The sequence below is a fragment of the Amblyomma americanum genome, chromosome 1 (assembly GCF_052857255.1).
Source record: "Amblyomma americanum isolate KBUSLIRL-KWMA chromosome 1, ASM5285725v1, whole genome shotgun sequence".
Classification (NCBI taxonomy): Eukaryota; Metazoa; Arthropoda; class Arachnida; order Ixodida; family Ixodidae; genus Amblyomma; species Amblyomma americanum.
Window position 1 is genome coordinate 131,620,110 of NC_135497.1, and position 21,269 is coordinate 131,641,378.

At 47.2% G+C, this 21,269-nt stretch overlaps 1 protein-coding gene across 4 annotated transcripts in view; it reads left to right on the forward strand.

Annotated features, from left to right (window-relative positions):
- The window catches only part of grsm (probable aminopeptidase NPEPL1 granny smith protein), a 69,992-nt gene extending 59,877 nt beyond the window's left edge, over positions 1 to 10,115 (forward strand). For all 4 annotated transcript variants that reach the window (XM_077646916.1, XM_077646915.1, XM_077646917.1 and 1 more), the window contains one exon: positions 9,770 to 10,115. In XM_077646916.1, coding sequence (XP_077503042.1) covers positions 9,770 to 9,919 — 150 coding nt within the window. In that variant the 3' untranslated portion in view covers positions 9,920 to 10,115. The remainder of the gene's footprint in view (positions 1 to 9,769) is intronic.
- The last annotated feature ends 11,154 nt before the right edge of the window (positions 10,116 to 21,269 follow it).

The window sequence follows — 21,269 nt, forward strand, 5'->3', positions numbered from 1 at the left end:
AGAGCTCGCTGTTGTCTCCAGAATGTTCAGTTTGTGAACGGAGTACTCTGTCGTAAGCTCTGCATCTAAATTGTCACACTCGCCATGTTCAAGCAGGCAGCGCAAGCGTTAATTGGAAACTGTGCTCCACGAAAAAGGGGATATTCAATTGTTACTCTGTCGTAAGCTCTGCATCTAAATTGTCACACTCGCCATGTTCAAGCAGGCAGCGCAACCGTTAATTGGAAACTGTGCTCCACGAAAAAGGAGATATTCGATTGATCTATGCGATCTTGAGTTTCAGGACATTTCGCCTGCGTTTTTACAACATGCAACACTGTGCAACGTTTGCCCTACAGTCAACCGGCGACAAAAATTACATGCATGAACTGCGGACACGGCACTCACGGATGCTGATCGCTTCGTCGAAGCATGGTCGCTTACTCCCGCTGGTTGTTGCAGGCGTTAATGGCACAACACACACAAGGATTAACACGAGGTGAACCCTTACACACCATTTCTACGCTTGGCAGGAATAAAACGGGCGGATGACACAGCCAGAAATCACACGCTGCTTCGTCTGCAGCCCACGGGCTGCAGATTATCAGCCCATGATGGCGTCGGCGGCAGGCGGCGCTTGGGTAAAGCAAACATGGCAGTGCCCAGGTATCGAAACTAAAATTGGTTAACTGCTGGGCTAGTTGGTTGTCAGACATTATAAAAGGGTTTTAGTGCCAAACCTACACACAAGAAAAAAGACAACACAGGCACTTATACCCCTGCCATTAATGTCATTCCAACTGAATGTCATTCGGTCTCCTTCAGTGCTACACGGTAAAAATAGTCATTCGAAAATGATGGCAGTGACGATCAGTGAAAAAAAAGTACAATTGAAAGACATCAGTGCGCATAAAAGATGTTTGAAATTGTTTTGTCGTGTTTCAAAAGCGGGTGAGAACAGTTCTGTACAATAATATAAGTTTACAATATTATTTGCAATTCTACAGCTTTTCAGCCATAAAAAGCCAAGCCAAGTACAAAGTCAACCACAAATTGGATAAACGTAAACAAATGACTTCCAAAAGGTGAAGTGCTCACTTACATCTTTAAGTACTTGAGAGCTAAACGAACATGAAACACCAACAACACGTAACCCAAAATGATCGGCGGTCGCGGGAAAGGCCCTGCTTCACGGTCGGGCGCTGCTGTTGGCTGCTGCTGGGACCGAAAGTTTAACAACTATCCATGACAGCTTCTAGTGTCCAGAGGTTCGCACCAAAATTAATATTTCTTTAGCAGAACTGAATAAATACAATTTCTAACTTTGGCAGTGCACGTGCTATTTTTTGTGTCGCTTGTTTCTACTGCGTATCTGGTGTCCAGAGTACACATTCGGTTCGAGATCGAATGCGAATGAGTTCCCCAAACTCATTCGATGGCGAATGTCGTTCCAACCTAACGACATTAAATATTCATGTGTAGCAGCCGATTAATGGCATTAGGTGCTAATGTCATTCGATGGGAATGACATGAAATTTTCCGTGTGGTGAAAGCGATCGACATATATACAGTAGCCGACGGGTGGACTTGTAGGATAATTCGGACTTTGATGAGGCACCGTCAGTCACCCCATAGAAGCGCGTACATATTTGCGACGGATATTGTTCAATTTTTCTGACTAATTTCAGTCGCCTGCGGGTCAAAATAGTCCATCTTGTCGGCTTTTCGCCGGCGCAAAAGGCGCCATCTTGGATTGAGGTGGATTTACGCTGCAGTTGGATTGGCTTGACATACTTCCGGTACCTCATTGCTGCCAGTAGAGGTCCCTGCGATCTCTGACGCTTCGAGGTGGCAGCCGGATTGTCATTGCCGTCAACTTGCTTTTGTCGTCGGCGTAGTCGCGGGCAGTTATCGCTTGTTCCATACGTTGGAAATTTGTTGTTGGGGAAGGAAATTGTGCAGGAGCTATCTCACATCTCGGCGGGAAGGGATAAAGGATGGACTGAGAGAAGAAAGAGGTGCCGTAATGGAGGGCTCCAAAATAATTTCGACCACCTGGGGATCTTTAACGTGCACTGACATCGCACAGCACACGGGCGCCTTTGCGTTTCGCCTCCATTTGTATTCACCGCGGCGGCGGAATTCGCGAGCGGTTCGCTTGCTTGTGAAACAGGCTAAACGCGGCCACCGCGGTCAGGTTCCAATCCGGGCACCCCGGATCAGTAGCCGAGCGCACTAACCACTGCGCCACCGCGGCGGGTCTCATACGTTCGCCATTCGCCGTTTCGTCACTTGGGTTTCTCTGACCGCTTCGACCGAGTGGTGCTCAGTCTTCACGAAGTTACATCCGTTCGCTGTTTGTGCTTGCGTCCGGCGGTTCCACCGCTTTGAACGAAAAGTGCCTTATCTTTGCGTGTGTTTGGCGAGCGGTGTGGTGCACACTCGGGTTGTGGACAACATGGCCCCGCCGGGTCCGTCAAAGAAGCGTGAGAAGTATTCCAACTAAATGCGGTGACCTTGCTGTCTAGCGTGTACAGTGAAAGCACATCTTTGGCACAAATACAGGCGCAAATCCTTTTCAGCAAGAGAAATTTTCCGCAAGGTAAAATCAGTGACATTTTTAAGCCGATTTCATCTCGATAAAGGGATTTTTTGTACTTCACGGATTTTTTGGACTATTCGATTATTCGGACAATTTGTCGGGTCCCTTCGAATCCGCAAAATAGGTCGGTGACTGTATTTCTCCCCCAAAAAACCATGTGCATGCGCACACATACAAGGCAACAAGAATAAGAGAACACCACCGGTTTAATGCACCAATGGGGTTCTCTGCCCTCGGAAAGCTTGTTCAGCTAAGCCGTCGCATAACTTGCGAAAACCAAAAGGTTGGCCGTCAGAGGAGGCATGGTCAGCGTATTGTAAAGTATGACATAACGTCGTCTACAAGACTCCCTTGTCCCGTGGAAAATCCTATGTAAGCCAGATCGGGAATTGTGTGAACTACCGACTTAGTGAACATGGAAAAAATATAGAAAATAATGAGGGATCGTGACTTTTCTAGAACAAAGCAGAGCTTGCACCAATTATATATCTTGGTTCCGCGATGGGAAGATTCTGGGTAGAGGCAGACAACAAAGAGCTTGTGAAGCATTGGGAGCCTTTTATATCAAAAATGCGGGTTCGAACTGTGTCAATGTCACATCAGTTTTTCTTTTTGAGGCTGAGAAAAAATTCTTGTCACGCCTACTCTCATAACACTTTGCCTGTATATCCTTGTTGCCTTGTATGCGTGCACATGCGCATGGTTGTTATCAGGAGGGCTATATATGGCGACCGCTTTTTCCTAATTTAAACAGTTTTTAGTAAGCGCTCGTATTGTCTTCTTTCTTGCGTGTAGTCTTGGTGCTAAAATCCTTTTATAACGAGTACTGCATAGCATAGTCAAATGCTAGCAGGCTAATTCGTTTTTAATTCTTACGGAACTGGTGTAAAATTCCTTGGCCAGAATGCATTGTATACAACGTGCAGAATTTTGGATGTCCCGAACATACTCCCAGGCCACTACAGCTGATATGAACGCGTGAGCAGCACCTGTGCCCTCGAGCACTAAGCGCTTCCCATATATTGCTGACGCCACGATCACTAGTCGTGCAGTGTGCACTCCGAGAAGTGAGTGGCGTCGCGTGGCTCGCACATTTCCGACTCCGCGATAGCCAGTCGCGGACATCACTTACGTCGTACGCGAGTGTGAGCTTGCGGCCTGTACAGGAGAGACAGCCGGGGCCAGAGGGTGCAGCACCGCTCTTGCATCAGTGTTCTTCGTGAAGAGACCCAAAAACTGTAGCGCGGTGCGCAGCCGTGTCATCTGCTCCGTGTAGCATTTCAGTGTTTATGTGCACGTGGTATGTCTCCCTTTCCACGCGCTGCCGCCGCTCCTGTCCGCTCGTGCCCTTTCTTCCAGAGGCCTGGAAGTTGTCGCAGTCCAAAACAGAAAATGGCCGTGATCAAATTACGGTGCGCTTTTAAAAAGATATTGGACTTTGTGAGCTTTTTCTGTGGTTGAAACGTGAAGAAAGGAGAATTTTTGTCATTGTACAGAAACGTAGTAGTCGTGGGCGGCGACAGTTAGTTCCGTTGACCTTGTCTGCTCCTGAAAACGTGTGACGTCAAAGAGAATGTAAGAACTTAAACAGGCAAAGCTCACTGCCTTTTTTGCCCTTTGCTTCACTGAATACATTGTTTTTTGACTTACTCACAGTTGCAGCGCAGTTAAAGCTCGATTGTTTTAGATTTTCTCGGTTGGCCACGTATATCGAATTACCGCTTATAACAAATTTTTCCGCCATCCCACTGACTTCGTTATAACGAGGGATTACTGTACTGTCAGCAAGGGTGCTGAGCAGTCATGTTCCCTTGTTTCAGAGTTTCTTCAGGAAGAACACTGTTTGAACACTGGTGTTGCTTCCCTTGTTTCCTTGTTCTCAATGGTCTCTGAAAATTTTGAAGTTTTTGTTGTGAAGAATGATAAGTATCAAGCAACTCATAGCCCCTTTCCTCGTAAAATTTCGTATAAGTGGTCCACTGAGGCAATTTGTTGCTTGATAAGAAACGATTCTTTTTTTTTAACTTCACAGCTTCCTATAAAAACAAGAATACTAGTCCCTCATAGTTTACAAAATATTAGGGGTGTGTGAATATTCGAGAATTTCGAATAGCGAATCGAAAATATCCTTCTGTTCGATTATTCGAGCGAATTAGATAGTGTATTTTCAAAATTATTCGCAACAAATTGAATATGTTCACAACTCTTCGAATAGTTCTCGAATAATGGAAGGAGGTTTGAATAAGGCCCACCGTATTTTATTCAGTGAAATGGACTACACTGACGCCGTGGACCATCCTTCCGTGAAAACTGACAGAGCGCCACGATGCAGTCCATGTGTGTAGTGGCGTTCTTAATGCTTGTACATGGCCTCTAAGACTCAGGCAAATTCAGGAAATTCCTATCTTGAAGCTTGGTCTCGGAGGCCACGGCTCATACGTAGCTGCTAGCAGTCTCATTTCCTGCGGTGCAGTTCTAGTGCCGCCGGTACCCGTAGGTTTTCTAATGGGTACAAGGCTTCCTCCAGTCTGGTGATCTGCTTTTCTGGTGTGAAATGCTTAAGAAAAGTGTCTTTGACCAAACCAAGCAAATAGCAGTTTTTCTATATATAATGATGGTCTTAGAGTTATTATAGTAGTGTCTTCGTGTTGTGACCTGTTAGTTGAGATGAGTGTTTCGTCTTTTAGCAGCTGTAGGTCTAACTTCATAGCTTTTAAACTTATGGCACCATACCAGAGCAGAGCCTCAAGTATCGCTTTAATTTTTAGAACAATTGCTCGTTCTGTACGAATATTCGTACAAGCAGTGAATATTAGTACTAATATTCGATTTGTATTCAATTCGGTTTTTAGCTACAATAATCGTGTTCATCTTTAAGCAGCGCGAAGCACAGGACGTAGAGGAAGAAACACGAGACGGCACGAGCGCTAACAACTGAACTTTTATTTCTAGAAGGGTTAGTTATTGGCACCAAAAGCAAGAACCGAAAAAACACACAAAAACCCAAATCATAAAATCGCGATAGTCCGTAAAAGCGTACGTGCATGCAGCAGGAGGTTAATCGCCTCATTTTAACAAAGCACACCAGCAATCTTAACACATGACATGCACCTGCTATCAACCTGCCGCCACACATTCCCCGAGAGCGTGAATCTTTTTCCATGAGATTGATAGAACGCGAAGCGACACATGTTCAGTTGTTAGATAGCGCTCGTGTCGTCTCGTGTTTCTTCCTCAACGTCCTGTGTTTCGCGCTGCTTAAAGATGAATCCATTCCAACTCTCACAGTTTTCTGTTATTTGTATTCAATTTGGAAGCAAAGCTGCACTATTGGTATTCGATTCGTTTTGGAAAAAGTGCTATTCGCACACCCCTACAAAATTTCCTAGCTTTGCCATTATTGCTGAGCTAAGAATAGCCGAACGAGGAAATAGCACTAGCCCAGCCCCATTGGCTACTGTGCTTGCCTCTCGCCTTGGTGGAGCAATGCCGTGTTCCTGTTTTGGGAATGCCTGAGGAGACTTCTTCGTAGATGCCATTTTCTGAGTGAAAAGATGCATATTCAGAGCTGCAAGGCTATCGGTACATTTCCAAGGAGGATGGCTAACCAATGTGGTGGTGGAGAAAAATGCCTGATTGGGTGTGTGTTTAAGTTCGCACTAAACCCATCTCGGATGTCATTTTCTAGCCACTGAGGCCTCACTACTTCTAGGATTTCATGTTAGCCCTTGAAGTTTCATGTTAACTGCTCTTGACAAAGGAAAGCATGTGCATTACAAAGAGTGAAGAACGATAATTTAAACGAGGGCCTGCACGCTACACTAGCTGTATTCCACGCTCTGCACGCGAACTTTGAAAATGGTTTAGGGGGTCATGTTTTTAGCATAATTGGGCTCGCGGATCGTTTTTCAGGACTTGAAGTAGTATGCTCTGGTCACAGACTCTAGATTGATGAATATTTTTCATTTCTGGAGCACTTATGAAAAAAAGTTTATAATTAGATTCTTTATAAGCCAGGAATAAAAAAAATTGAAAAAATATGAAACCCACTTGTTGAGTGAAAAGGGGCCATGTTGCATGGGTATGTCCTCCTCGTCAATAGTGTGCACATGAGACGGGTGCTCTTATGTAAGCCCAGGAATCAAAAAGTACAGCAATGGGAAACTCCACTTCTTTGCCGAACAGCGCTGGTTTTGCACGTGCCTTTCTCTCTCTTTCTTCCTCTCCATTAATGCATTCTGTAGTGCGTGCATGTATTTGTGGAGACCGGATGCGCTGTCTCTGCCAGCAGTGGCCGGCAGCCCTAGCGCTCTCATAGGGTCGCGTCTCTCCACCATGGCAGAAATCCAGCGCTAGCGTTGCTATTGCTAGTGCTGTACGCGCCATGAGTAGTGGAGTAGCCAGCTGTAAACAGATCTGTGTGAATGTGCTTCCGATGTTTCTGCATAGCAATTTTGTTTGTTTTGGATGATAGGAAATTTTGGATGATAGGAATAGTTTTCACAACCCTGTGAGGTTTGTATTTTCAAGGTTCTGCTGCATATGTTTACCTGCACCAGTAGAGCCTGACAGCGGGAAACCCCAATAGCTTACTTTTCGTTTGTCCATTAAAGAAACACAAATGTCCAGTTCTGATCATTGATTAAAGCTGTTTTTGCGAGGGTCATCATTGGTAATCACTACGAACTTTAACCTCGCTAATTTTTTGGTGGGTAAACAATAGTTTGGTGCCACGTCAAATGACAATTTTTTTAACGACTGGGCAGATAAATATTTCAGGCTGTTTTGCTATTATGCCCATTTAATAATTAGCAAGTTGCTTTGTTAACCTTTTCTTCTTATTATTTCTTAAGCATTATGTTCATGTGACAATGCCATTACTGGCGTCCAAAGTGCATTTTATCATTTAAAGGGACTATGCAATAAATTAATTGAGATTACGTAAAGCAGACGAGAGATAGGCATTCGATCACTCGTCACCCCAGTGCAAGAATTTTTGAGCTAGCATCAACAACAGCGAAGATATAGACGATTAAAAATTACGCTCCTCCTCTCCCCCCTCAACTCATACAGGAGGAGCACCAGAAAAAAATATAACAGCTCTGGGACTGGGCCTCGCCCATGAATACATCATCCGCTGACGTTTATTTTGCAACTTCCGGTTATCGCTCCTAGGCCCCCACCCCCAGCAGCAGCGTCGGCGGCGTGGCGGCATCTCTTCGGTCTCTTCGCCTTCCTGGATTGCGGCGCGCATAGGGTTTCTTTGCTTGTCATCTGTGGTAATTAGCAGTAATAAACCCGGACCTCGAGGTGCGACTACTTGCTTTTACGGCCACGATGGGCATCGAGCCCTATGCGTGCGGACGAAGAGCCGTGTGAGTGGCTCCGGAACTCCCGACAGAAGGAGGCGGCAGAGGAAAATTGAAACCATATGTGCGAAGGCAATGCCCTGGCTCGCGCTTGCCCGAAAGGGTCGCGCGGCGGCACGAGCAGACGATTTTCACGGCTACCGGAAGTGTGCCCGTGACGTCGTGGCTGCCGTGGCTCCAGTGAATGAGAGCGTGTGGTGGCCTGGCGACGTCATGGGTAGTGTGACGTCTTTCTTCCACGATTTTAGTTCAAAAATCGGTCACTACGAGCACATCAATTGGCCCGCGAATTTTAAAAAACACGGTTTTTAAAAGTTCATAATAAATTGGCGGCTCAGTTCTGAAAACTCATACTTGGTGTGAATGCTTCTTAGCATCATTTCTAAGCATTGAAAACATTTACAAGTGACTTTTTATTCGTTGCATAATCCGTTTAAGGCCTATAGCTGTGCTAAATTATAGACCAACAGCGGAAAATCTTTTAAGGCAATGATGCTGCTCTGCTTAGTCCTCATGATAACCACAACACTCTCTGAATTATGCCTCCTGCCCCACTGTGTTTGACATTGTCAGCTTAGAGATTGATAGCAGTACTTTTCTGGTAGCCAAAATTGGTTTCAGGTTCAGTTTGAGGAGACAAACTTTCATGGACATCATGCTTCTTTTCTGTTCGTTACCTACCAGCTCGTCACAAGCTGCGAAGTTTGTATGTAGTCTCTATTTGTAAAATTCAGTCTTTATTGACACTGTAGCTAGGATTTGAAGGAAATTTAGGTGCAACAAATTTATAGTAGGATATTGTTTAGCATTTTTCGCTGCTTGTGGGCTGTAGGGTACACTTGGTTGTAAATTTGCATGTGCTGTAGTTAACATGTCTTCACATGCTGATAAGGTTCTTGCTTACCACAAAACAGGCAAGTACAGTTGTGCCTTGTTAATACGACTCCCGTTAACACGGACGACTCAAATTATGGACAATTTGTCTGATGACCGAACTTTTTCAATGTATTTATGTCTCGTTAATATGGAAACTCGCTGTCCGAACAATGGACAGGGTTAAAAAATGCACTAAGCCAATTGGGCCCCATGTGTTTTTGTCGCGTTATTATGGACAGTGATGAGAACAAAATCTCTACTAATGCAACTAGATGTTGCATTTTCTCTATTTTGAGTTTTCAGGTTATCAGAGCAATGCAATGTAAAAGTGCAAACAAATGACTGATGGCCCTATTCTGTTTTTTGTTAAAAGTGGAAATGAATGACTGATGGCCCTATTTTTTTTGTTTTATGCTTTAAAGTGCAAAGTTGTGGAGTCGGCACCCCTTCCATTTGCCGTATAGCATGAATGACTGTGGAGAAAACCCTCTGCAGTTTGCGCTACATAGAATGCCTTATTGAGCAGCTCTCAGCCGACTGATTCGTGGGGTCACACAATGTGAACAGTCATAACAGTAGTTAGGTTATCATGAGACACAATCAAGTGCATCATACACGGATAACTAGGCGCGTGAACCTACTCTACATTATTTCAATCCATCATAATGCCGACCAGGATAATGGGCTTGGAGCTCCAAAACTGTGTCTAATTTCAACTTCTCTGGCCACCCCTATGCATAGAAGCAGACCATGATCATAACCTATTTTTTTCCTGAATAATTTTTTTCTTCGAGATTCATTATTACAGTTGTCTTGCTTTATGCACAATTTTTATCTGGAACTAAAGTGTCCGTATTAACGAATCACGACTGTACATGGCGTTTTACTGCTTGTTATGTGATTTGGTGAAATTGTCTAATGGCCTTGGTTATTTATATTTCAGGGTGAAAGGGCAACTGGCTATGGAGTTGCTCTGCTGCTGACCTTGTTTGGACACTGTTCAAAAAACCCACTTCTGAAAGAGCTTTCATCTTGGTGCACTGCCAATGCAGATGATGTAGAAAGAGCCACGAAGAAAATTCGGTTGGTTTAGCATTTTTTTTATCGAAGTTTTCATTGCTAGCTCAGATTTTCATTTATTGGTGTTTTGTTGTTTTCAAGACAAGATCCTCTTTGTTGATTGCTGTGTTTTGTTTTCAAGGAAAAATCAGCTCTGTTGATTGTGCCGTTTTCAATTTTCACCTTGCCATGAATGGACTTGCTGCTTATTAAATGGGTGTAATTCATGATGTGCTTTGTGTTTTACTTCTCACTTTGCACTTGTGACCTTTGTGCATGGTTTTGAGAACAGGGCTCAGTAGCTGTATTTACAGCAAGAGACCTCAATCACAGGTGGCAGGCACTATAGGAGAGGGAGTAGAATGTTTTGTGGAGGTGGTTTGCTAAGTGAATCTGGCAAAGTACTCAAACGCTGAACTTCACAGTTTCTTGGTGCTTTAGTGTGCTGGTTTGGCACACACAGTTAAATTGGGGCACCAGTTTATTCAAGCATGTGGCCAGTTGCCAAAGTGGACTCACTGAGCTGAAGATGTGCAAGTTTTCTGAGCATCGGGTGAGAAGCTAACAAAAATGGGGCATACATCAGCAATATGTGTCTACCTCAGTGCAAGGTACTGCAGTAAACCTTGGAATTCTTTTAAATAAGTAAAAGGGATTATTAAATCTCGTCACCTATGTAAGTGCTCTGCAGTGAAGGCTAGCTCTGTATTCGGCCTTCAAGATGTAAATTCAGCTTTTGAAAGTTTTCCTCAGAAAAATGCTGCTGCAAACCAGCAAAGGAAGGTGGAGAAAATACCAGACTAATTCTAACTTCAAGGAAGCAGAGATTCCTCAGTTGTCAGAAGTTTGAGTAATCAGAAGTACACCTTCATATGACTCAAGGCTAAATGTGATTTGCATTATGAATATATCTGTATATGCAAATATTTCGAATTTTCTACATGCAGACATTGTTAAAAGTGTTAGCACAACATAAAATATATGGGTGAAAGGGGCTGATATGTTTACTTGACCAGCAATCTCTAACTGGTTGTGTTGAAATAGGTTATCAGTAAACCGCTAGTGTCCAAATAGAGACCTCAAAGAACTGAAAATGCCCGAATTATTCGAAGGTCGAATAGTGAATGGATACAGAAAAAAGTTCCGCACAGCAGCAAATTGTATTGAAAAAATAAGCAATGGGTCGTCTACCTTTAAATAAAAACTGCACTGCGACTACGTTTTTTTCGCAGTTCCGCTTTTCGCAATGCCCACCGTCGGAAATATCAAAGCAGAACTCCGAAATAGTAAGGGCCGCCGCGGCCACCTTCAGAGGTGTGACGCGGTTGTGGTGGAGCCGCCTCGAGCGCCGGAGTCCATGCAAGGAGACTTCGCCGCGCAACGAGTAGCTCATGATAAGCGCGCATTTTGGCCGCACAGGACGGAAGCGAGAGGACAGGCGGATTTATAGGGGCGGCGGGGGTGCAGTCGCCTTCCTCTAAGCGAGAAATTTTACATAGGAAAGCAGTGCTCAACTGCGTTATTATTTGAAGAAATATGTCCCAGAAATAGACCTCCCTCTCCAGCCATTTCTCAAGAGTCACCCGTAAATCCGCCCCTGCGTGGGGAACGCACATTTGCGCCAGCCGGAATTGAATGAAAAAGGACCAACGACGCATCTGTGTCGTGTGCTCCTTTCCGCGGCACGTGCCACCACCGTATCCAGTCCGGCCTTGGAGCGTCAAGAGAGCACGTGACGAGGGTTGCTGGATGACACGCACTTCTGTAGTCGGATACAACTTAAGTCTGCAGTGAAGCTCCGCCCACATTTAGGACCGGCGCACAGGATTCCTCCACAACAAAATAGACCGTTGTTAAAACTTCTCACGTCATCTAAACAAGAAGCTAATCACGAGAAAAAAAGTTACAAGCTCTAGAATTTTGATACCTGGCTCGTTCAATAAAGTCAAACATTAAACAGCTGATTTCGTTTACTTTTGTGACTGGCTAGCGGAGTAATAGAGTACTCCGCGGAATGTGGCCCAGTGTTAACAACTGCTGTTTTTTTTTAAAGTTGTATCCTACTATAGGTGCAGCTGCATGCGCTTCTCTGTTTCGCAGTTTCGGGGTATGAACCGGTCGTGGGCCAATGCTACAGTACGCTGTTGCTGCGCCATCAGACAAGACTCGAAAGCTATATAAAAGCGCTGTCGGACGGTACATATAGTATAGTGGGCCATAAAAAGAATTAAAAATAACAGTAGGCATTGCCTATTTTAATGCGTGGGGTCTTAAAACGTGGTCTTGTGTGAAAAATGTACGTTGTTGAAGCGAGCCAGCTCGTACGCCGGCGGCAATTTCCGACGCCGCCATTTTCTCGGTTAGCGGCGCAAACCGAGGTCGCCAAGATGTTCGCGATAACCGTGGTTAGCGGCGTAACCGCGATTTGGTCCGGCGTGTGAACAGCAGTAAACACAGTTGGCGAAAACCGTGGTTGTAACCGCGGTTAAGCGTGCCTATGTTCAACGAGGTTCAGTTTGGTTATGTAAGCTTTCAGGCTTGTGTCGAGTCGTGGGTGCGTTTGCTTCTGCATCGGTCTGCATTTCAGTGAAGTCGCCATCGGGACTGTTTAAACCGAGCGGTGGTGCCAGATGACAGGAGAGTTCGGAAGAAGTGCCTTGTGGAAACGGATCGCTTTGCGAGTAACGAGAAGACCGCTCGACTGGGTCGACAACGCCAGGATTATGCGGCCGCTCACGAAGGTGCCAATTAAGGCCACCGGGGAAGGCGAGCGCCTAGTTAAGGCCGTAGAAAAGCAGGCGATCGATTCGGCGCGACAAGCGGAAAAAGAAAAGGGGTGCTGGTCGCGCTGCCTGATTGGTAGAAAAACTCGCGGGACCCTTGAGCTCCACCTTAAGAGTATAACACGATAGCGTCGATGGGTCATTGCCCATATATGTAGAATTGGCCATTCTCGACTTTCCATCAACAGATCCCTGGGGTTCCTCTTTGCACATGGTGCAACTGCGGTGGCAGGTGCTGCCACCGGTGGGGCTTGTGCGACCCAGGCTGCTCTTCACGAGCAACCTCTCGCGACCAATCATTAATTCATTTAACTGCCACCTGCCACGGTGGCCAGTTTTTTGCCATCCGGTAGGCAGGTTGTGATGATGCCATAAGGTCACATGACCTAGGTGGAACCCCGTAGTTCGTTACGGGGATCTTTCGCTCACAACACTGACGACGAGGACCACACGTTTTCTTCAGAATGGAAGCCTTAACGCTGTAACGTCGGCTGAAGGTAGCGGCACAGCAGGCAGCGAAATAATCCAGAGAGATTTTACGCACTGTCCAGCCAGAAAATCGGCTGAAGGTGGCTGCACGGCAGGCAGCGAAAGACGCCAGAGGGACATTGCGCACTGCTCAGCTAGAAGAAAAAGCGGCTGAAGGGGGCGGCACAACAGGCAGCGAAAGACACAAGAGTGACTTTGCGTACTGTCTAGCCAGAAGGAAAGCGGCTGAATGTGGCGGCACTACAGGAAGCAAACGAAGCCAGAGACACTACGCAGTAAAGAGGCTGAAGGCGGCGGCGGCAGAACAGGCAGCGAAAGACGCCAGTGGGACTACGCGCTGCCCAGCGAGAAGGAACGGCTAAAGGGGGGGGGGGCACGACAGCCAGCGAAAAGAGCACACTTTTTGCATTGCTAGCTACAATGCAAAAAGCGGCTGATGGTGGCGGCACGACAGGAAGCGAAGGAACCGAATCTTTGCGCATTGCCCAGCTAGAAGAAAAGCGGCTGAAGGTGGCCACACGATAGGCAGCGGAAGAAGCCAGGGAGACTGCGCATTAACCAGCTAGAAGAAGAGAAGCGGCGGAAGGCGACGGCACGTCACGCAGCGAAAGACGTCTTTGAGACCGAGAGCGCTGCATGTTGAAGGTGGCTGAAGACAGTGCCACGATAGAGCGAAAGACGCCGTATTACGCACTGTCCAGCTGGAAGGAAAGCGGCTGAAACCTGCAAGAAAGCTGGCAAAGCCTATTATAGACTTGTGCAGTGTTTAGGCACTGACGACAATTGCGTGGTCGCCCTCATGCTGCGGCCATACTTCGGCAAAATCACACGAGTGCTCATTCAGGCTCACTCAAACTCCCACTCACAGAAGCCTGGGCTCACTTGAACTCATGAACTCAAACTCACTTAGAATTACAACTCACTTGAACTCACTCAGACTCACTAGTCATCAGGGGCCAACCACTTATAACGACTCACTCGGACTACCAACTCATCTGGGCTCACTCACTCATTTAAACTCGCGACTAATTTGGTCTCACTCACTCATTTCGACTCATCTGGGCTCACTCATTGACTCGGACGCATCTGGACTCACTCATTTAGACTCACCTGGGCTCACTCGTTTCGACTCACGACTCATCTGGGCTCACTCATTTTGACTCACGACTCGTCTGCCCTCACTCATTCAGGCTCACTCGCCCATTTCAACCAATACCTCAGCCAGTCTCACCTTGACTCACGACTCCTATAAGCTCGCACATATCAGACAGCTGAATCGGTTTTACACCCAACGGCCCATGTTATGCGCCTGAAGGAACATTTAAATGTGGCAACTGTGGCACCTATACTTGTACTTTTTTATGGCTTTGTGCTCTAGAATTCACTAACGATTTTGGGCAACCATTTTGATCATAGATAAGCACTGCTGTTAGCGTTTCAATATTTTTGCCTTTATTGCCTTTTTTTGTTTATGCTGCGCTGCCCTTTGTCCAGAATAAATCCTGTTATCAAGCTTTCAAATCGGGCGGTTTCAGTCTTTAAATCATATATTACACCCTTCTCGAGAGAGGTGAGAGCCTCTCTTAAGGACTGTTTAGAACTGCTGCGTTACTGCTTTATACAGTTGTAATAAACTAATTTTCCTATAATACAGTTTTTTTTCTCTGCGACCCATTCTCCCTTATTCCTTAACGGATCCCATCTGGAGTACATTGTTTAGCCTCATTGTCAGGGTTGCATCCTGTGCCGTTTTCTTTCTTATCCGCACTTCATGGATGTGAGTAAAATTGTGGCTTCTGGGGTGTGATCAGCCCACCAAACACCTTGGGTCAAAACTTCATCGATCCACCACAGACACACAAACGACTATGCAGCGATGCGGCTCGCACACATCTGTAGGTAGCAGAGGTGGGCATTTGACCTCAAAAATCTGGACCTCACCTCAACCTCAAAAAGAATTTGTCTACCTCACTCAACCTCAACCTCATCAGTTGAGGTTGAGGTCTTTGACGCCCTCACCTCACTTTTCCTGAGGCCACTGCTGACCTCACTCAACTTCAAATGAGGTTGAGGTCGGCTGCTCAACCTCGAAAAACAAACGAATAACAGAGATTAAGAAGTTTTTCAGTTAACAATTCTGAGAATCGTGTGAGACAGGAAAGCCAAAATGATGATGGAAGGTGTGTACAGACAATATTGATGTGCACGCAATTGGAGAAGCTTATAATCTGGGATGAACCGTCAGAGAGTATATGGCCTGCGGGCAGGGGTGTACCATACGTGGTTACCACCAGTACGTCGGTGAGTACTTTGTATGTGTCAATATTTGGCAATCTACTTCGTGTATACTTGTTCGTATTGAAGCCTCTCACTCATTCACGCACGAACCAGCCTCTTCACAGACCTTCTACACCATATAACAGAAATTGGGAGGAGGGGGGAGGTATTCACGATGCTGTTTTCAGGCTTGAGGATAGTTACCGAATATAAGGAAACTGGTCGTCGATGTACTTTCCAATGCGTAGGTTATGCAGACGCATATCAGTATATTTCGATTTTATAGCTCTAGCCGGCATAGCGAGAATGGCACGTTGTATTAACGCGATAGCATTAAGGGCCCCGTGACGCAGAAAAGCCGGTGTCGTCGGCATTGGGCGGGAACGAAAAATCCCAGAAGCATTAATAAATAAAACCGAGTAGTAAATTAATCGAGTTGGGGAAACTAATCAGGGCCTCCGGAATGCGAGACGAGCTCGCTAACCACACCGTCACGCCAGCTCGATGGTTTCGAATGAACAAAGGCGCGTCTAGTGAATACTGTGTTGTCTTAGAAGGGTGTTTTTCCGTCAATTATGGCGCGGTTTGTGTGTCCATCGAGGTATGTGAGACAGGCACCATTTCCTTTCCTTAAAACCAAATTTATTTTGATTTTCATTGCCTTGCAGCGTGGTTCGGGTGAAAAAATGAAAATTGGTTTATGGGGAAAGGAAATGGCGAATTATCTGTCTCTCATATCGGCCGGCACCCGAACCGCGCTGTAAAGGGCGATTTACACGACGAACCTTTCGCCTGCGGCCCGCGCATCACGTGTTCGTGCGCCACCAAATTTTGAGGCGTGCTGTCGGCCCGCGGACTGGACAACCAAGGAAATTCGAGTGACTCTCCCCTCGCGGGAATTAGCGGCGGCCCGCGAAGATGCGCGCGCTAGCTCTGGCAACCACCGCTCTTACTAATATTTCGGCTGCCGCATTTCGCTGAGTGACGTTGAGCTGGCGCGGTGTTATGACAAGCTACACTACGTTCGCTACCATGACAAAGCGATCGACGGGGCTAGCAAGATGGCCCAGGCCATTGAGGAATTGGACAAAGGGCGGCACCTGCACCATTAAATCGCAGTCATGGGTCGTATATGCGTTCCAGCGCTTCGGATCTCTTTTGTCTTCTTTCATGTCTAGTTCTGGGGGCATGTTTTTTTGGGAAAGGGAGATCCTAATGCGGCTCCTGTTCTTGTTAATTCGCTCCCTTCTATAATTGGTTGTTAGGGAAAGGAAATGGCGCAGTATCTTCCTCACATCTCGGCGGACACCTCAACCGCGCCGTAAGGGAAGGGATAAAGGAGGGAGTGAAAGAAGAAAGAGTTGTAGTGGAGGGCTCCGGAATAATTTCGACCACCTGGAGATCATTTACGTGCACTGACATCGCACAGCACACGGGCGCCTTAGTGTTTTGCCTCCATAAAAACGCAGCCGCCGCGGTCGGGTTCGAACCCGGGAACTCCAGATCAGTAGCCGAGCGCTCTAACCACTGAGCCACCGCGGCGGGTCTACCTACACTCAAGGTGAAATTTGCGGCCACACTGACCCCCAGCTACTTTCAGGGTCAAACTTGCGGCCTCGCCGACGGCTCGAAAAGCTGGCGTAGTGAAGCTTTTCGCTTCAAACCTTCCAAACCATTCGGGTTGCCTCTGGAGCGTGTGCAACCCGCACATATGCCGTCGCGACAAACTATGCATCCCGGTCGGCATCAGCGGCCACCAACGTTTACCGCACTCTGCAGGCATTAACCCCTCCCCCCCCCCCCCCCCCTCCCATATGAACAACGAGCACTCTGGAGGCAGAAGAGGAAGCCATCTCTCTCGCAATACTCTCCATTGAGGAGCAAGAAACAAACCTGCACCATCACCAGCTCTCAAGCTGTCTGCCGCAATTACGGCAGGTGCAGAATATGCGCCCGCGCACCCGCGCTCCACACCAAAGCCTATCGCTTTCTTAGGCTCCCCAGCTGACAGCAAAGGCCCTAGGAGCTCTGTAGTGAGGGTCCCTACCCGCACAAGGGGCAAAAAAAAGTTCACCACAGCTGCCACCCACTCCCTCCCTAAGCCATTTCCTCAAGGCGCGATTGAGGTGTCCACAGAGAGTGAGTAATAAATTGGTTTTTGAGGGAAGGAAATGACACTACCTGTCCATATATCGGCGGACACCTGAACTGCGCCGTAAGGGAAAAAGGAGGGAGAGAAAGAAGAGAGGAAGAGGTGCCATAGCGGAGGGCTCCGGAATAATTTCGACCACCTGGGGATCTTTAACGTGCACTGACATCGCACAGCACACAGGCGCCTTAGCGTTCTGCCTCCATCAAGACGCAGCCGCCGGCCGCGGGCGGGTTCGAACTCGGGAACTCTGGATCGGTAGCGGAGCGCCCTAACCACTGAGCCACCGCGGCGGGTACTGAGAGATAATTTTTTTTTCTCTACTTAGAGAGTAGTAATAATTGGTTTTTGTGGAAAGGAAAATGGCGCAGTATCTGTCTCATATATCGTTGGACACCTGAACCGCGTCGTAAGGGAAGGGATAAGGGAGGGAGTGAATGAAGAAAGGAAGAAGGAGGTGCCGTAGTGGAGGGCTCCGGAATAATTTCGACCACCTGGGGATCTTTAACGTGCACTGACATCGCACAGCACACGAGCGCCTTAGCGTTTTTCCTCCATAAAAACGCAGCCGCCGCGGTCGGGTTCGAACCGCGGCGGCTGCGTTTTTATTGAGTTTTTATTTTTTATTTTTTTTTATTGAATGAAACAAAATTGAAACGGTTTTTCAGGAAAGGAAATTGCATAGTAAGTCTCACGTATCTCGGTGCACACCCGAACCGCGCCGTAAAGAAAGGAATAAAGAAGGGACTCAGAGAAGAAAGGAAAAAGAGGTGCCGTAGTGGAGGGCTCGGGAATAAGTTCGACCACCCGGGGATCTTTACGTGCACTGACATCGCAAATCACACGGGCATCTTTAGCGTTTCTCCTCCATCGAAACACGTGGCTGCCGCGGTCGGGTTCGAACCCAGGTACTGAGAGAGATGTGTGCTGCATGTATTAGCGCTGACAAGGTTGTGGCAGTCACGTGGCACACCAGCAATAGGGCGCAGCGTTCGTTGCGGGGCCAACCTTTCGCGATCAACCATTAAGTGCCACCTGCTGGTGTGGCAGGGTGGGCGCGCTATTCAGTGTGCGGAACGCAAAATTGAAAATTGGTTTTTGAGGAAAGGCTCGCATATATCGGTGGACACCCAAACCGCACCGTAAAGGAAGGAAAATGAAATGAAAATTGGTTTTAAAGAAAGGAAATGACGCCTGTCTCACATATCTCCGTGGACACCCGAACTGCGCTGTAAGGGAATGATGATGAAATAACTTTAATTGCACCAGTCAAGGAATCTGAGGGCAGTGAAGCCTTGAGTCTTGACCGCCGTCACCTTCCTCCCCTTTCAGCAGGCTGTCAGTGGTGTCCAGGGCCAGACGGATGACTTTTTAACGCGAAAGCCTTAAGGAGCTCGTGTAGCGGAAAAGCCGGTGTCGTCGGCGGCGTTGGCCGCGGGCGCAAAATTTTCCTCCTCCTCGCACTCCTCCTCCTCTTCCTCTCCTCGCAATGTACCCCACTGCCCCAACAGATAGCGCGCGACGGCAGCGCCTCCCGCTCGTCTCGTTCGGACGCAGTGGGGCCGTGCGGGCACGCAGTAATCACGCGGTGAGCGGCGAACAACGCAGCGCACATCCAAAGCGAGTTCACCACGAAGCTTGCGACTTGCTGCCCGTTCGTTCAGCGCGGAAGCTATGCTGGCGTTCGTGGCATCGGGTTTGTAGAGAACGATGTGCCGACAAACTACGACTGCAACTGTAGTCCCGCGAGTTTCGGCAAGGCGCCTGGCAGCGCTTCTACGTGGTTTGCCGCTCCGCGCGTCCGTTTCACTGTACGTAGCAGAGCGATCTGTCTAACGGGCAAGGCGTCGCGCCGAACGGGCGATGGCGTTTCGTGGACTCCTTGACAGTGCTGCAACACGCTGTCGCGTTCCACCCTTAAAAGCGAAGCTTAAGCGTCCCCTATTTTTTGCTTATGTCTGTGTAGAAGTGAGCGGGTTCTTTTATTAATGCGAAAGCATTAAATGGCTCACTTTCAAGGTTATGTCCGCAAAAGTGTCTGCAAGAAACGACACCAGGTGACGTCACGAGCCGACAAGTCATGCGACGAAGATGATGTCACACAATGATGATTAATATAATTAGATAACGCTAATACATAGTATAATTAGTGATGGCATCATATGAGTGCGACGTCATACCAGGGCACGTGACAGCGATGTATTGTGCTATCAAATCTAGTCACGTGACGATGCTGTAATATCACATCACAGGTACTCACGTGACAAGGATGTAGTTTCTCGTCATACCAGGCCCCCATCCACCCCCCTCTCACCCCTATTTCAAGGTTCATATGGATCCCACATTACTACACATGCGCGCATGACGCGTTACAAAGAGTGCCCACGACCGGGTCCACATTAATGACATTAGGATTGTCCATCAGGTAAACGCGCCAGTTCTCATGTATGACATACGGCAAAGATCATGCAACTATAGAGGCTAGAAGGTTTGACTAGTGTCGTGAGCGCGCCAGCGGAGAGGAAATAATTTGCAATGACGGCTCACAGATGGCGCTGCAGCTAGCAGGTGTGTTGTACGCGCGCTCGGCAGCAATGCCGGGAAACGCATTTCGCTGCGCGCATCTCGCTGTAACGGCTGCGATATTCGTCTGGCCAAAGCACAAGATATAATACGAGTGTCCATAGGTTCTGCGGTGCATGCGGCGTCGGTCAGCAGCGATATTCTCAGCAAACCACTTTCGAAGCTACTGCTGCAGGTGGGCATAGAGTCTTGAAGCCGCGAGCGCATATATTTTTGCTTGTTTATGCTTTGGTTGACCCATTTTCGCGGGAAAAGGAACAAGGAAAAGGTGCGCAACAAGACACTGACTAAGGGAAATGAACGAGCACAACACGACATGCGTAGAAACAAGAAATGCTCGTCATCCAAGAGATTGAGCGCGTCTTGTATATAACGAATGAGCCAAATTACGGCCTCACGTGTGGAAGGCACCATTCACGGATCGTCGTTACAGCCCCGAATACATTAATGTAATCACATAAATAAGGGAACAGAACATATTAACGCAATGTTTATTTACAGGAACATTTCACTGATGCAGTTTCACCGGTATCGCGTCAGTTTGAGCAGTTTTAATTTTGCGTCTCGCGATTGGACGCCTTACCTTTGCTCATTGCCTTAGTAAAAAAAATGCAACCTCGTCAAACATAACACTTAATCACATCCCTTGTAAGAGCGCGGGAGTGCTCGTTGCAGCCGACTTCTTGGAGTTCATGCCCTTGTAGAAAATGTAAAAACGACATCATGCTCACAGCATGCAGCTCGTTTCTGCTGAAAAAGGCAGTGAATGCATTTTCTAGTTTAGTTACTAGCACTTCAATGCGCTTTGGAGCGTACACCAAACCTCCATGGTCAGCCCTCGTCAGTGAGGCATTCTAGATCTCATTTTTATCAGCCTGTAGGGGCAGATTAAATAGCCAAGGCAGATACACATGCGGGACATGGGAATCTTTTCAGTGATTTCCTGACAACGTAGCCACGGCATAGAAAATGAGTCGGCTGTTGCTTTTCTTTTCTACGCAGCCTTTATGGTCAAACATGCTGTCCTGCTCTTGCAGCACTGCTGAAGCATGTGCCAGGTTTCCCTCGTCCAACAGGTCATCAATTAGGCTTGCTATCTGTGC